The sequence below is a fragment of the Neocloeon triangulifer genome, unplaced genomic scaffold (genome assembly GCF_031216515.1).
Source record: "Neocloeon triangulifer isolate White Clay Creek 2 clone unplaced genomic scaffold, ASM3121651v1 ptg000009l, whole genome shotgun sequence".
Lineage (NCBI taxonomy): Eukaryota > Metazoa > Arthropoda > Insecta > Ephemeroptera > Baetidae > Neocloeon > Neocloeon triangulifer.
The window spans coordinates 185,287-202,608 of NW_026775551.1; the positions used below are offsets into that span (position 1 = coordinate 185,287).

The 17,322-nt window shown below is 40.4% G+C and overlaps 1 protein-coding gene across 1 annotated transcript; it reads left to right on the plus strand.

Moving 5' to 3' along the window:
- The first annotated feature begins 10,616 nt into the window (after positions 1 to 10,616).
- On the plus strand, positions 10,617 to 12,458 carry LOC132195239 (uncharacterized). Its single transcript, XM_059617097.1, has 2 exons — positions 10,617 to 10,766; positions 11,201 to 12,458. The coding sequence occupies exon 2, from the start codon at positions 11,310 to 11,312 to the stop codon at positions 12,456 to 12,458; it is 1,149 nt and encodes a 382-aa protein (XP_059473080.1). The 5' UTR covers positions 10,617 to 10,766; positions 11,201 to 11,309.
- The last annotated feature ends 4,864 nt before the right edge of the window (positions 12,459 to 17,322 follow it).

Here is a 17,322-nt window from a genome sequence, read left to right on the forward strand (position 1 = left end):
GCACTAGAAATTTAATGCACTCGAGAATGTACAGAGAAGGCACAGTCATAATATTATACTTAGAGAATAATAATTTACATGTGTCCAGCGCTTCATTTGATCGCCAATATCGGACGCCAGCCATAGCTCTCAGGGCTCTTTTTTGTGCTCGAAATACTTTTATAAGATGACAAGAACCTCCCCAGATCACAATACTATACATTAAATGACTCTGTACATGAGCAAAGTATATCAGTTTAAGAATATCGTCTGACACTTTATATTTTAACCTAGTAAATATATGGGAGACCCCTCTAAGTTTGTTAACAACCCATCGCAGTGATCACTCCAATTTAAGGTATCATTTATTTCTACTCCTAAGAGTCTGCCGGTCTTTGAGATTTCTATAACTTGGTCTTGAATATTAATAACAGGTTGGACTATATTTTTCGTTTGACTTGTGTGAATCTGCAATATTTTGGTTTTTTTGGAATTGATTCTTAGAAAATTGTCGTTAGCAAAGCTGGTAAAACTATCGTTTACTGCCACTGTTTTTGTGTTTACTTCAGAAATGATCCTCCCTTAACAACAAAAAGGCCAAGGCACCCCTTGAAATTTTGTAAGGGATTGAGGATGTTGGTCAGGAAGAGAGAGAAGGCAAAGATGGGAGATGAGAAGGTCACTTAGAAATTAAATAGAAAATAAATATAAAATTTACTTACAAAAATATTAAGCCGGCTGCTTTACTCGATGTGCGTGGGTTGTTGAGGGTGGATTGAAAGTTAGGCACGCTTTGCAAATGATGTTGCTGCTCGGTGGGCTTGCATGGCTTGCTGAAAGACCAAAGAAGGGCCAGAGGAACGTCACCTGTTAAAAAAATAATAATTAAAAGTGATTCAAACAGGAGACGAGCGAAGGAGAAAAAGGTGGACGACGAGCCGAGTGGGACAAACAGGCCAAGGCACCCCTTGAAATTTTGTAAGGGATTGAGGATGTTGGTCAGGAAGAGAGAGAAGGCAATGAAGGAAGATTTGAAGATCACCCAGTAATTTAATCACAAATAAATCTAAAATTAATGTGAAAAGGAATGAGCCATCTACGTTAATCTGGGTTTAGGGGGTGGATGAGGGTGGAATTAGTGCAAGGCATGCTTTGAAAATGATGGGGCTGGTGCGTGGGCATGCAAGGATTGGTGAAATGTCAAGGAAGCGCGAGAGGAACGTCACCTATTAAAAAAATAAAAATTAAAAGTGATTTCAGCATAGTTCATGCTAAAGCGTAAATAACGGACGTAGCGCCTTGAGGGTCAAAAAGGCCAAGGCACCCCTTGAAATTTTGTAAGGGATTGAGGATGTTGGTCAGGAAGAGAGAGAAGGCAAAGATGGGAGAGTTGAAGGTCACTTAGAAATTAAATAGAAAATAAATATAAAATTTACTTACAAAAATATTAAGCCGGCTGCTTTACTCGATGTGCGTGGGTTGTTGAGGGTGGATTGAAAGTGAGGCACGCTTTGCAAATGATGTTGCTGCTCGGTGGGCTTGCATGGCTTGCTGAGAGACCAAAGAAGGGCCAGAGGAACGTCACCTATTAAAAAAATAATAATTAAAAGCGATTCAAACAGGAGACGAGCGAAGGAGAAAAAGGTGGACGACGAGCCGAGTGGGTCAAAAAGGCCAAGGCACCCCTTGAAATTTTGTAAGGGATTGAGGATGTTGGTCAGGAAGAGAGAGAAGGCAAAGATGGGAGATGAGAAGGTCACTTAGAAATTAAATAGAAAATAAATATAAAATTTACTTACAAAAATATTAAGCCGGCTGCTTTACTCGATGTGCGTGGGTTGTTGAGGGTGGATTGAAAGTTAGGCACGCTTTGCAAATGATGTTGCTGCTCGGTGGGCTTGCATGGCTTGCTGAAAGACCAAAGAAGGGCCAGAGGAACGTCACCTGTTAAAAAACTAATAATTAAAAGTGATTCAAACAGGAGACGAGCGAAGGAGAAAAAGGTGGACGACGAGCCGAGTGGGACAAACAGGCCAAGGCACCCCTTGAAATTTTGTAAGGGATTGAGGATGTTGGTCAGGAAGAGAGACAAGGCAAGGAAGGAAGATTTGAAGATCACCCAGTAATTTAATCACAAATAAATCTAAAATTAATGTGAAAAGGAATGAGCCATCTACGTTAATCTGGGTTTAGGGGGTGGATGAGGGTGGAATTAGTGCAAGGCATGCTTTGAAAATGATGGGGCTGATGCGTGGGCATGCAAGGATTGGTGAAATGTCAAGGAAGCGCGAGAGGAACGTCACCTATTAAAAAAATAAAAATTAAAAGTGATTTCAGCATAGTTCATGCTAAAGCGTAAATAACGGACGTAGCGCCTTGAGGGTCAAAAAGGCCAAGGCACCCCTTGAAATTTTGTAAGGGATTGAGGATGTTGGTCAGGAAGAGAGAGAAGGCAAAGATGGGAGAGTTGAAGGTCACTTAGAAATTAAATAGAAAATAAATATAAAATTTACTTACAAAAATATTAAGCCGGCTGCTTTACTCGATGTGCGTGGGTTGTTGAGGGTGGATTGAAAGTGAGGCACGCTTTGCAAATGATGTTGCTGCTCGGTGGGCTTGCATGGCTTGCTGAGAGACCAAAGAAGGGCCAGCGGAACGTCACCTGTTAAAAAACTAATAATTAAAAGCGATTCAAACAGGAGACGAGCGAAGGAGAAAAAGGTGGACGACGAGCCGAGTGGGACAAACAGGCCAAGGCACCCCTTGAAATTTTGTAAGGGATTGAGGATGTTGGTCAGGAAGAGAGACAAGGCAAGGAAGGAAGATTTGAAGATCACCCAGTAATTTAATCACAAATAAATCTAAAATTAATGTGAAAAGGAATGAGCCATCTACGTTAATCTGGGTTTAGGGGGTGGATGAGGGTGGAATTAGTGCAAGGCATGCTTTGAAAATGATGGGGCTGGTGCGTGGGCATGCAAGGATTCGTGAAATGTCAAGGAAGCGCGAGAGGAACGTCACCTATTAAAAAAATAAAAATTAAAAGTGATTTCAGCATAGTTCATGCTAAAGCGTAAATAACGGACGTAGCGCCTTGAGGGTCAAAAAGGCCAAGGCACCCCTTGAAATTTTGTAAGGGATTGAGGATGTTGGTCAGGAAGAGAGAGAAGGCAAAGATGGGAGAGTTGAAGGTCACTTAGAAATTAAATAGAAAATAAATATAAAATTTACTTACAAAAATATTAAGCCGGCTGCTTTACTCGATGTGCGTGGGTTGTTGAGGGTGGATTGAAAGTTAGGCACGCTTTGCAAATGATGTTGCTGCTCGGTGGGCTTGCATGGCTTGCTGAAAGACCAAAGAAGGGCCAGAGGAACGTCACCTGTTAAAAAAATAATAATTAAAAGTGATTCAAACAGGAGACGAGCGAAGGAGAAAAAGGTGGACGACGAGCCGAGTGGGACAAACAGGCCAAGGCACCCCTTGAAATTTTGTAAGGGATTGAGGATGTTGGTCAGGAAGAGAGACAAGGCAAGGAAGGAAGATTTGAAGGTCACCCAGTAATTTAATCACAAATAAATCTAAAATTAATGTGAAAAGGAATGAGCCATCTACGTTAATCTGGGTTTAGGGGGTGGATGAGGGTGGAATTAGTGCAAGGCATGCTTTGAAAATGATGGGGCTGGTGCGTGGGCATGCAAGGATTGGTGAAATGTCAAGGAAGCGCGAGAGGAACGTCACCTATTAAAAAAATAAAAATTAAAAGTGATTTCAGCATAGTTCATGCTAAAGCGTAAATAACGGACGTAGCGCCTTGAGGGTCAAAAAGGCCAAGGCACCCCTTGAAATTTTGTAAGAGATTGAGGATGTTGGTCAGGAAGAGAGAGAAGGCAAAGATGGGAGAGTTGAAGGTCACTTAGAAATTAAATAGAAAATAAATATAAAATTTACTTACAAAAATATTAAGCCGGCTGCTTTACTCGATGTGCGTGGGTTGTTGAGGGTGGATTGAAAGTGAGGCACGCTTTGCAAATGATGTTGCTGCTCGGTGGGCTTGCATGGCTTGCTGAGAGACCAAAGAAGGGCCAGAGGAACGTCACCTATTAAAAAAATAATAATTAAAAGCGATTCAAACAGGAGACGAGCGAAGGAGAAAAAGGTGGATGACGAGCCGAGTGGGACAAACAGGCCAAGGCACCCCTTGAAATTTTGTAAGGGATTGAGGATGTTGGTCAGGAAGAGAGAGAAGGCAATGAAGGAAGATTTGAAGGTCACCCAGTAATTTAATCACAAATAAATCTAAAATTAATGTGAAAAGGAATGAGCCATCTACGTTAATCTGGGTTTAGGGGGTGGATGAGGGTGGAATTAGTGCAAGGCATGCTTTGAAAATGATGGGGCTGGTGCGTGGGCATGCAAGGATTCGTGAAATGTCAAGGAAGCGCGAGAGGAACGTCACCTATTAAAAAAATAAAAATTAAAAGTGATTTCAGCATAGTTCATGCTAAAGCGTAAATAACGGACGTAGCGCCTTGAGGGTCAAAAAGGCCAAGGCACCCCTTGAAATTTTGTAAGGGATTGAGGATGTTGGTCAGGAAGAGAGAGAAGGCAAAGATGGGAGAGTTGAAGGTCACTTAGAAATTAAATAGAAAATAAATATAAAATTTACTTACAAAAATATTAAGCCGGCTGCTTTACTCGATGTGCGTGGGTTGTTGAGGGTGGATTGAAAGTTAGGCACGCTTTGCAAATGATGTTGCTGCTCGGTGGGCTTGCATGGCTTGCTGAAAGACCAAAGAAGGGCCAGAGGAACGTCACCTGTTAAAAAAATAATAATTAAAAGTGATTCAAACAGGAGACGAGCGAAGGAGAAAAAGGTGGACGACGAGCCGAGTGGGACAAACAGGCCAAGGCACCCCTTGAAATTTTGTAAGGGATTGAGGATGTTGGTCAGGAAGAGAGACAAGGCAAGGAAGGAAGATTTGAAGGTCACCCAGTAATTTAATCACAAATAAATCTAAAATTAATGTGAAAAGGAATGAGCCATCTACGTTAATCTGGGTTTAGGGGGTGGATGAGGGTGGAATTAGTGCAAGGCATGCTTTGAAAATGATGGGGCTGGTGCGTGGGCATGCAAGGATTGGTGAAATGTCAAGGAAGCGCGAGAGGAACGTCACCTATTAAAAAAATAAAAATTAAAAGTGATTTCAGCATAGTTCATGCTAAAGCGTAAATAACGGACGTAGCGCCTTGAGGGTCAAAAAGGCCAAGGCACCCCTTGAAATTTTGTAAGAGATTGAGGATGTTGGTCAGGAAGAGAGAGAAGGCAAAGATGGGAGAGTTGAAGGTCACTTAGAAATTAAATTGAAAATAAATATAAAATTTACTTACAAAAATATTAAGCCGGCTGCTTTACTCGATGTGCGTGGGTTGTTGAGGGTGGATTGAAAGTGAGGCACGCTTTGCAAATGATGTTGCTGCTCGGTGGGCTTGCATGGCTTGCTGAAAGACCAAAGAAGGGCCAGAGGAACGTCACCTATTAAAAAAATAATAATTAAAAGCGATTCAAACAGGAGACGAGCGAAGGAGAAAAAGGTGGACGACGAGCCGAGTGGGACAAACAGGCCAAGGCACCCCTTGAAATTTTGTAAGGGATTGAGGATGTTTGTCAGGAAGAGAGAGAAGGCAGGAAAGGAAGATTTGAAGGTCACCCAGTAATTTAATCAAAAATAAATCTAAAATTAATGTGAAAAGGAATGAGCCATCTACGTTAATCTGGGTTTAGGGGGTATGGGTTTAGGACTATGGCAACTTTGTTAAAAGTGTCAAATTTGTAATGCTGAAGTGTCAATACTATGATATGAATGAATATTGGACATGTAGATTTGAATGCCTAAATTTGGAAGAGTGAGACTCAGCTGCAGGGTTTTCGGGGGTGGTTTTCCCCTGCAGTATTTGAGGTGGGATAGTCAAATGCTTGCCCACCCCCGCCAAATTATCAATGGCGTGCGAGCTCCCTCAATCGCTCCCTCAATTACTCACTTATTGAATGTTATAGTTAAAATTTTTTGGAGGTTTTATTATGCTATTTTATTGACTTGTTGTAAAGACAAATTGGTGATGTATTACATATGTCTAATGCAATAAATTTTGATCTAATCTAATTTACCAGCTCAATTCACCAGCTGGTGAATTAAGCTGGTTAATTCATTTGGTTAATTCACTAGCTCAATTCACCAGCTGATGAGGTTTTTTTTTTTTATTTTTCAAAATTATTAAAAATTGAAATTTAATTTATAAATAAATTAATTTACTTTTAATTTTTAATTTGAAATTTAAAAAAAAATAAGTGTCACCAGCTGGTGAATTCACAGGCTCAATTCACAAGCTGATGAGGTTTTTTTTTTAATTATTAAAATATGAAATATTATTTATAAGTTAAATTTATTTAAATTAATTAAATTTTAATTGTTAAAAAACAATAAAAGGGATTAATATCATAAATATTATATACATAAACTTAAAAATAATTAATTAAATTAATTTTTTTTAATTAAAAAATTAAAAAAAAAATTATAGTCACCAGCTGGTGAATTCACCAGCTCAATTAACCAGCTGAATTTAGCTGGTGAATTAAGCTGGTGAATTAAGGTGGTGAATTCACCAGCTAAATACACCAGCAGGTGATGTTTTTTTATTTTTTTAAAATTTTAAAAAATGAAATATATTTTATCAATAAAATTATTTTAAAATATATAAATTTTAATTTTTAATAAAGGGATTAATTTTATAAAAATTTAATAAGTAAAATTAATATTAATGACTTCAATTAAATTTATAAAAAAAAAAAATATAATTTAATTTATAGTTAATTTATTTTCATTATATTAAATTATAAATTTAAAAAAAATTTGAAAAAAGGGATAAATTTTATAAATATTTTAGAAATAAAATTAATATTCATTAATTTAATTCTAATTTTTTTAAATTTGAAAATTTTTTAAAAAAAATTTGCGCCAGCTGGTGATGTTTTTTTATTTTTCTAAAATTTTTAAAAAATGAAATATAATTTATAAATAAAATTATTGTAAATTAATTAAAATTAATTTTTTAAAAATAAAAAAAGGATTAATTTTAGAAATATTTTATAAATAAAATTAGTATTAATGAAATTTTTTTTATTTTTGAGAATTAAAAAAAAATAATTGTCACCTGCTCTTGAATTCAGTTGGTGAATGCACCAGCTGGTTATTTTTAATTTTTTAAAATTTCCAAAAAATGAAATGTAATTTATAAATAAAATTATTTTAATTTAATTAAATTTTAGATTTATAAAATTTTGAAAAACGGGATTAGTTTTATAGATATTTTATACATAAAATCAATATTATTTAATTAATACTTCATTAATATAAATAAAAATAATTTTTCTTATATTTGAGAATTTAAATGGGCTGAAAAAATGAATTAATTTTAAAATAAAAATTCTATGATGTTTTAAAAAGAGTTCTTACCTTTTATTAGTTGCAGGCACCATGGAGAAACTATGAATGCTTTAAAAATGCTGGATGTGCTCCAGGTGAGCCTCTGGCACAAACCCTGGTTTGAAGTCGAGACTGAACGGGATGAAAAAATGAATTAATTTTAAAATAAAAATTTAATATGTTTTTAAATTGAGTTCTTACCTCTCATAGCCAGCAGGCACCAAGCAGAATCGTTGAGTGGCTTGAAAAGAGCTGGATGTGCTCCAGGGGGAGAGCAGTGTACATTCCGATATAATGAAAGGGGGCTACCTTCGGAGGAAATGGTACGAATGCGCTGAAAATACAAATACAAATGAATTAATATTTTTTAATTAAAACATTTAAGCCCCATCGAATTCATGACTAATTCGACCCCAAATTAACGGCCACCCTCGTTGACCCCCATTTGGCCGACAAATTACAGACCACGCCCCCTTTTTCCAATTAAATTCAAACCCCAATCAACGGCCACCTTTGCCCCCTCGAATTCCCGACTAATTCGACCCCAAAATAACGGCCACCCTCGTTGAACCCCATTTAGCCGACAAATTACAGACTGCGCCCCCTTTTTCCGACTAAAATTCAACCCCAAATTAACGGCCACTTTTGCCCCCTCGAATTCCCGACTAATTCGACCCCAAAATAACGGCCGCCCCCGTTTACCCCGATGTAGCCCACAAAATAAAGACCACACCCCCTTTTTCCACGATTTTCCGACATTCGGGGCCATAAATTACCCTTACCTCACGCTTTTCTTCGTCGTGGGGCTTCTTCCTTTTGGTGCGCATCGTCGGCGTGCTGCCTACTTTTCCTTGTTTTCATTTCGCAGCAGTTCGTTCCGCGTTCGTTCTATGTTTCCTGTTGATGGGGGACCTGCTCTCTGTAGGGGAGGGTGCCACGCCCCCTTCCCCTTGCTTGTTGACGGAACAATTTTCTTCGCCTTTTACCTTTAAGATGTGAAATATAATTAATAAATAAAATTATTTTAAACTGATTAAATTTTATTTTTATAAAATTTCAAAAACGGGATTGATTTTGGAAATATTTTACACATAAAATTAATATTAATTAATTTATCCTTAATTAATATAAATTAAAATAAATTTATTTCAATTAGTGTATTAAAAAAAATAAATTGTCACCAGCTTGTGAAATCAAGAGCTAAATTCACCAGCGGTTGTTTTTTTTTTTTTTTTTGTTAAAATTTTTATAAATTGAAATTTAATATATAATTTGTAAATAAAATTAATTTAATTTAATTTTAATTCTTAAAATTAAAAAAAGGTGTAATTTTATAATTATTTTATAAATAAAATTAATATTAATATACTTAATTTAAATTTGTTTAAATTCTTAAACTTAAAAAAAAAAAATTGTCACCAGCTGGAGAATTCACCAGCTCAATTCACCATTTGAATTAAAAAGCTCGCGGCTAGCCGAATACTTTACTCCATTGTAATCTGGGGTGGCTCTACACACATGAAAGATGTTTTTCTAGCGCAGAAGCGAGTAATAAGAGCAATGGCTGGTGTTCAATACTGGAGAAGTAACTCGGCGCTAGACTCATGTAGACCACTATTTGTGAAATTTGGAGTTCTTACAGTCTATTCATTATATATTTTGGAGTGCGTTAAGTTTGTGCGTAAATTTCCTGAAAAGTTTAATCGGAATCGGGATGTTCCAGGTGTAGTAGTGCGAACTACGCGTGCTACCAGCTACGTCGACACTGATTTGTTTGTAAGGCCAAGCTCACTAAATTGCGTAAATGAGAGTCCGGAGATAATGATTGCCAGAGTATATAATAAACTACCTAATGTACTGAAAGAAATATCTGACTATGGCAACTTTGTTAAAAGTGTCAAATTTGTAATGCTGAAGTGTCAATACTATGATATGAATGAATATTGGACATGTAAATTTGAATGCCTAAATTTGGAAGAGTGAGACTCAGCTGCAGGGTTTTCGGGGGTGGTTTTCCCCTGCAGTATTTGAGGTGGGATAGTCAAATGCTTGCCCACCCCCGCCAAATTATCAATGGCGTGCGAGCTCCCTCAATCGCTCCCTCAATTACTCACTTATTGAATGTTATAGTTAAAATTTTTTGGAGGTTTTATTTTGCTATTTTATTGACTTGTTGTAAAGACAAATTGGTGATGTATTACATATGTCTAATGCAATAAATTTTTATCTAATCTAATCTAATTTACCAGCTCAATTCACCAGCTGGTGAATTAAGCTGGTTAATTCATTTGGTTAATTCACTAGCTCAATTCACCAGCTGATGAGGTTTTTTTTTATTTTACAAAATTATTAAAAATTGAAATTTAATTTATAAATAAATTAATTTAAATTAATTTACTTTTAATTTTTAATTTGAAATTTAAAAAAAAAAATAAGTGTCACCAGCTGGTGAATTCACAGGCTCAATTCACAAGCTGATGAGGTTTTTTTTTTAATTATTAAAAAATGAAATATTATTTATAAGTAAAATTTATTAAAATTAATTAAATTTTAATTGTTAAAAAACAATAAAAGGGATTAATATTATAAATATTATATACATAAACTTAAAAATAATTAATTAAATTAACTTTTTTTAATTAAAAAATTAAAAAAAAATTATAGTCACCAGCTGGTGAATTCACCAGCTCAATTAACCAGCTGAATTTAGCTGGTGAATTAAGCTGGTGAATTAAGGTGGTGAATTCACCAGCTAAATACACCGGCAGGTGATGTTTTTTTATTTTTTTAAAATTTTAAAAAATGAAATATATTTTATCAATAAAATTATTTTAAAAAATATATAAATTTTAATTTTTAAAAAAAGGGATTAATTTTATAAAAATTCTATAAGTAAAATTAATATTAATGACTTCAATTAAATTTATAAAAAAAAAAAATATAATTTAATTTATAGTTAAGTTATTTTCATTATATTAAATTATAAATTTAAAAAAAATTTGAAAAAAGGGATAAATTTTATAAATATTTTAGAAATAAAATTAATATTCATTAATTTAATTCTAATTTTTTTAAATTTGAAAATTTTTAAAAAAAAATTTGCACCAGCTGGTGATGTTTTTTTATTGTTCTAAAATTTTTAAAAAATGTGTAGCGCCGCCACCGAGGGCGCGCGCCACCCAAATCAAGTTCCCTCCAAACGCTCCCTCGAGCCACTCCTCCTTCTTTCATGCCGGACGAGCAAGAACGACACGCAAATTTCTTGTCCGTCGCATATCGACCAGCATCCGAGCCCCGATCATGGGGTAAGTGAAATTTCCCATTTTTCCCAAAAGTGAACATTTCCAAATACACATTGAGACATTTCGTCAACCCCAAAGTGCTCCCCTTTTCCCAAAATCAAGCCGTCAAATTTGCCCTTTCAAAAGTGCTTCGAATTGCCATGTGCAAATCTTTAATTTTCAATTATGCAAATTTTCTGAATTGATTACTAATGAATATGTTAATTTTAATTTTCTCCGAATTCTCAATGATCTGAAATTATGATGTTTAGTAAAATTCTGATGATTTCTATTTGCAAATACCAAGCCAATGTTGGCCACATTAATTTACATTCGAACGACAAATTAATTTTCCTATCCAACCAAATTTCATTCCAACCAAACTCAAATAGTCAAATCAAATAAATAAAATGTATTTTTATTTCAATGTGATATTAATTTTTGTAAATATTTTTCAGTTCGGATTAAACCACAAAAAAACACCTGACTTGTTTTTCTCCACTTGAACAAACCCTTTTCTGTGGCCTGGAAGCCACAGTGGTGCCCAGTACCCTGGTCTTCAAGTAGATGTCTACTGGAAGAACCGGCGACAACGACGACAACAACCTCGTCTCCGAACAAGACCCACTCTTGTCCTCAACGGCGACCCAGCCTCTCTCGCCCACCGACGCATTCAGTCTCTTCGACGAAGTTGCCCGAGTTGCAGCCCAACCCACACCACCACCTCCAGACGAGGAAGCCGACCAAGTGCCCAAACCTGACACAGTCCGACCTGTAAACATGTCAGGCAATATCGGAAACGTCTCAATGCCCTGCTTTGCTTACGAGACAGCCCCATTCTGGCTGAAGCTGCTTGATGAGAAACTGAAAGATGAGCAAGTTGATGACGAGGTGGTCATGTTCAAGTTTCTCCGTGAGTACATTCCGATCACCGGCTCACCCGAGACAGTCCTCTCACTGCTCACCCCGATTCCACCCGTTAAGCCTTACACCACTCTGCGCGACGCCATCCTCACACACGTGCAACCCTCCGCCCAGAAACGAGTAATCCAACTCCTGATTGAAGAGGGTCTTGACGGTTCCACACCCTCTGAGTTTCTTGCCAGGATGCGCAAGATTGCTGACTCTGACCCAGAACACACGATGTTGACCGAGCTCGTCTTCTCCTGCTGGGCTGCCAAACTTCCTGCCTTTGTTCGCTTGGCCATCAGCGGTGAGAAGGACCTTGCCATCGCCGCATCCAAGGCGGACATGATGATGGCCAGGGACCGCAGCAGCAACCTGTCACAGCTGCTCTCCTCCACATCCTCCCCAATCGCTACTACAGCACAAATCTCGGCCATCAGCAAAGCTACTGACAAAAGCAACAACTCCGGCGGCGGCACCAACTCCCGTGTCGACCGGCTGGAGACAAAGATGGACGACCTGACCAAGCAGGTTTTGCTACTCACTCAGTCCGTCAACAACCTGCTGATCAACAACAGCAACAACTACAAAGGGCGCTCAAGAGCGCGCTCCAAAAGTCGCCCCCGAGACAGATCGTCCTCCCGCAGCACTGAGCTCTTCGACGACGGCAACGCCCTGGGAAAGATTTGCTACTACCACAAGACCTACAACTTGGACGCTAGACACTGCACTTCTGGCTGCCGCTACTACGCTTCCCACCAAGCTCAGCAAGCCGCCGTGGCCAGCAACCCCCCGCCAGCGTCAAACTAGCCGGGCAGGCTGCCACAGCGGCCACACCCTGCCCCAGTCCCCCCGGCCGCCTCTTTGTTTTTGACCCCCTGAGTAAGATGTCCTTCCTGGTGGACACGGGTTCGGACATCAGCGTCCTGCCACAAAGACTGTTCCCTCAAATGAAACTACCCCTGAATTACAGCGTCACTGCTGCCAATGTGACTGAAATTAAGACTTACGGTTTTCACTCCCTCCAATTGTCCCTCAACTTACGGCGCACCTTTGACTGGACCTTTCTGGTGGCTGACGTCGAGCACCCCATCATTGGTGCCGATTTTCTCACTCGCTACAACCTGGTCGTCGACCTCGGCCTGGCCCGACTGACTGACCGGCTGACCTCTGCCCACGTACGAGGGTTCAACCGCCCTGAACCTGCCCCCACTGTGAAAATCATTGAAACTCAGAACCCGTTTTACCTGCTCCTGAAAGACTTCCCTGATCTCTGCTACGCTCCCAAAAAGCGCAAACCTCCCAAACATACCACTGTACACCGAATTGTGGTCACTCCAGGGCCACCAGTCTTCGCCCGATTCCGGAGACTCCCTCCAGATAAGCTGAAAGTCGCAGCCGCTGAAATCCAGAAATTGATCGACAACGGCGACGCACGGCGCTCCAAGTCCCCGTGGGCGTCTCCCGCAACCCTAGTCCCCAAGAAGTCCCCAGGTACATGGCGCTTCTGCGGCGACTACAGAGCTCTGAACGCTCGAACTGAGCCTGATCGGTACCCACTGCCCCACCTTCACGACTGCACCCACGCCCTGGCCGGCTGCACCATTTTCTCCACCCTCGACCTTGACCGCGCCTACATGCAAGTCCCAGTTGCCCCTGAAGATGTCCCAAAAACCGCCATCACGACGCCCATGGGACTCATTGAGTTTCTATCTATGCCATTTGGACTCAAAAACGCAGGTCAGACATTCCAGCGCCTCATTCACGCAATTTTAGGTGACCTGCCATTTGTTTTTGTCTTCATTGACGACCTACTGATCGCCTCTCGTTCCCCTGAAGAACACCGTGAGCACCTCAGGCAAGTTTTCCAACGTCTCCAGGACCATGGCCTGCTGCTGAACTTGGAGAAATGCGTCCTCGGCGCCTCAGAAGTCAGTTTTCTTGGTTACCTGGTCAACAAAGATGGCATCACGCCCCTTCCAGACAAAGTCACTGCCATCAGGGCCTACCCCACCCCCAAGGACAAGCAGGAACTCAGAAGGTTCTTGGGAATGGTGAACTTTTACCACAGGTTCCTTCCCCAAGCAGCCAAACTTATGGCCCCTTTGAACTGCCTACAGAATGGTCCCAAAGGTCACAAGAAAGCACCTCTCGAGAGATGGACCGACGTCGAGCAATCTGCCTTCGACGCTGTCAAGGACGCCCTGGCCAATGCTGCCTGCCTGGCACACCCCAGAGTTGACGTCCCACTCTCCTTGGTGACCGACGCCTCAGACTACGCCATCGGCGGCGTTGTCCAGCAACTGGTCGGCAGCACCTGGCAGCCTCTTGCTTTCTTCAGCCGCACTCTCTCAGCCGCTGAGAAGAAATACCCTCCCTACGACAGGGAGCTGCTGGGAATTTTTGCATCCATCAAAAAGTTCAGGTACATCCTCGAAGGTCGCCAGTTCCAGATCCTCACCGACCACAAACCTCTCACCTTTGCTTTTAGCAAGAACAAGACTGACTGTTCCCCGCGCCAGCTCCATCACTTGGAGTACATCGGCCAATTCTCCACCGACATCCAATTCATCAAGGGCACTGCCAACCTAGTTGCTGACGCCCTGTCCAGAATCGAATCCATCACGACCGCAGTCTCCTTCGCAGACATGGCCGCAGCTCAAGAAACCGACCCTGACTTCCTCAAATTTCGCAAACTCTCTGATTCTCCCCTGAAGCTGGAGCAGCAACCAGTCCCAAACTCTCCACATCAACTTTGGTGTGACCTGTCATCTGGTTCTCCTCGCCCTTTTGTCCCACACCAATTCAGAAGACAGGTATTTGACAATCTTCATAGCCTAGCCCACCCTGGCGCGAAAACTTCCCTCAGGCTGGTCGCCCAAAAGTTCATTTGGCCCAACATGCGCCGAGACTGCCTCCTCTGGGCGCGCACCTGCCAAAAATGCCAGTCTGCAAAAGTGACCAGACACACAAGAGCACCTCTTGTCCCTTTTCCCGAGTCCACAGAACGCTTCAAGGATGTGCACATCGACCTCGTCGGCCCACTCCCTGAAGTCGAAGGATTCCGGTACTGCCTGACCATGGTCGACAGATTCACTCGTTGGCCAGAAGCTGTTCCTCTGAAGCGCATCTCAGCCATGGACGTGGTGCGCGCTTTCCACTCCAATTGGATTGCCCGATACGGAGTCCCTGGAACGGTGGTCTGCGACCAAGGCCGCCAATTTGAGTCTGACCTATTCAAGAAATTCAGCAAAAGTTTTGGTTTTGAAATTCATCACACTAATGCCTACCATCCACAGGCCAATGGCATGGTCGAGCGCCTCCATCGCACCCTGAAGGCGGCGCTGATGTGTCAAGATGCTGACTGGATGACCGCCCTGCCACTGGTCCTGCTTGGCCTCAGGTCGGTCTTCAAGGAGGACCTCAACACAACTCCGTCCCTCCTGGTCTACGGGGAAGAACTCCGGCTGCCCGGTACCTTTTTCGTACGGCCCACTCCTCAGCAAGCTGCTGACCTAGCTGCTCAACTGCGACACCACTTTGCCACACTTTTGCCAGTTCCTGCAGCTCACCACGGAGGAAAATCCTTCTTTGTCCACCCTGACTTGGCCACTGCCACTCACGTGTTCCTGCGCACCGATGCTGTCCGAGGAGCTCTCGAGAAGCCCTACACTGGCCCATATCCGGTCGTCATGCGACACGCCAAATCTTTCGTCATCGAGGTGAAAGGTAAACCTAAAGTTGTTACCATCGACCGACTCAAACCCTGCTATCAGCTCTCTGAGAAGGAGCCAGTTCCGAAGCCAGCAGAACCTCCGAGAAGAGTTCGTTTCAATTTGCCAGCAGCTCAACCAGCAACACCTCCAGCAACTCCCTCGGCAACACCTTCGGCCCCAGACGCACCAGAAGCACCTCCAGACACACCAGAAGCACCCCCAGACACTCCTCCAGCAGCACCACCTGCGTGGCCAGCTCTGGAGCCACCTCCCACCCCTCCTGACCACCCTCGCAGGCCAAGGAGCCCAGACCTTGACAGCTCCAGTGACCTCGAACTCAATCACTTCTTCGAGCAACCCGAGACACCACCTGCGCCTCCAGCCCCAACTCCAGCAGCCACAGACGGAGTACGACACACTCGTGCTGGCCGGCAGCCCAAACCACCTGCCTGGACGAAGGACTTTCATATGTCCTGAGCACCTCCGGTGTCTTAGGGGGGGCCCCTGTAGCGCCGCCACCGAGGGCGCGCGCCACCCAAATCAAGTTCCCTCCAAACGCTCCCTCGAGCCACTCCTCCTTCTTTCATGCCGGACGAGCAAGAACGACACGCAAATTTCTTGTCCGTCGCATATCGACCAGCATCCGAGCCCCGATCATGGGGTAAGTGAAATTTCCCATTTTTCCCAAAAGTGAACATTTCCAAATACACATTGAGACATTTCGTCAACCCCAAAGTGCTCCCCTTTTCCCAAAATCAAGCCGTCAAATTTGCCCTTTCAAAAGTGCTTCGAATTGCCATGTGCAAATCTTTAATTTTCAATTATGCAAATTTTCTGAATTGATTACTAATGAATATGTTAATTTTAATTTTCTCCGAATTCTCAATGATCTGAAATTATGATGTTTAGTAAAATTCTGATGATTTCTATTTGCAAATACCAAGCCAATGTTGGCCACATTAATTTACATTCGAACGACAAATTAATTTTCCTATCCAACCAAATTTCATTCCAACCAAACTCAAATAGTCAAATCAAATAAATAAAATGTATTTTTATTTCAATGTGATATTAATTTTTGTAAATATTTTTCAGTTCGGATTAAACCACAAAAAAACACCTGACTTGTTTTTCTCCACTTGAACAAACCCTTTTCTGTGGCCTGGAAGCCACAAATGAAATATAATTTATAAATAAAATTATTGTAAATTAATTAAAATTAATTTTTTTAAAATAAAAAAAGGATTAATTTTAGAAAAATTTTATAAATAAAATTAGTATTAATGAATGAAATTTTTTTTATTTTTGAGAATTAAAAAAAAATAATTGTCACCTGCTCTTGAATTCAGTTGGTGAATGCACCAGCTGGTTATTTTTAATTTTTTAAAATTTCCAAAAAATGAAATGTAATTTATAAATAAAATTATTTTAATTTAATTAAATTTTAGATTTATAAAATTTTGAAAAACGGGATTAATTTTATAGATATTTTATACATAAAATCAATATTATTTAATTAATACTTCATTTATATAAATAAAAATAATTTTTCTTATATTTGAGAATTTAAATGGGCTGAAAAAATGAATTAATTTTAAAATAAAAATTCTATGATGTTTTAAAAAGAGTTCTTACCTTTTATTAGTTGCAGGCACCATGGAGAAACTATGAATGCTTTAAAAATGCTGGATGTGCTCCAGGTGAGCCTCTGGCACAAACCCTGGTTTGAAGTCGAGACTGAACGGGATGAAAAAATGAATTAATTTTAAAATAAAAATTTAATATGTTTTTAAATTGAGTTCTTACCTCTCATAGCCAGCAGGCACCAAGCAGAATCGTTGATTGGCTTGAAAAGAGCTGGATGTGCTCCAGGGGGAGAGCAGTGTACATTCCGATATAATGAAAGGGGGCTACCTTCGGAGGAAATGGTACGAATGCGCTGAAAATACAAATACAAA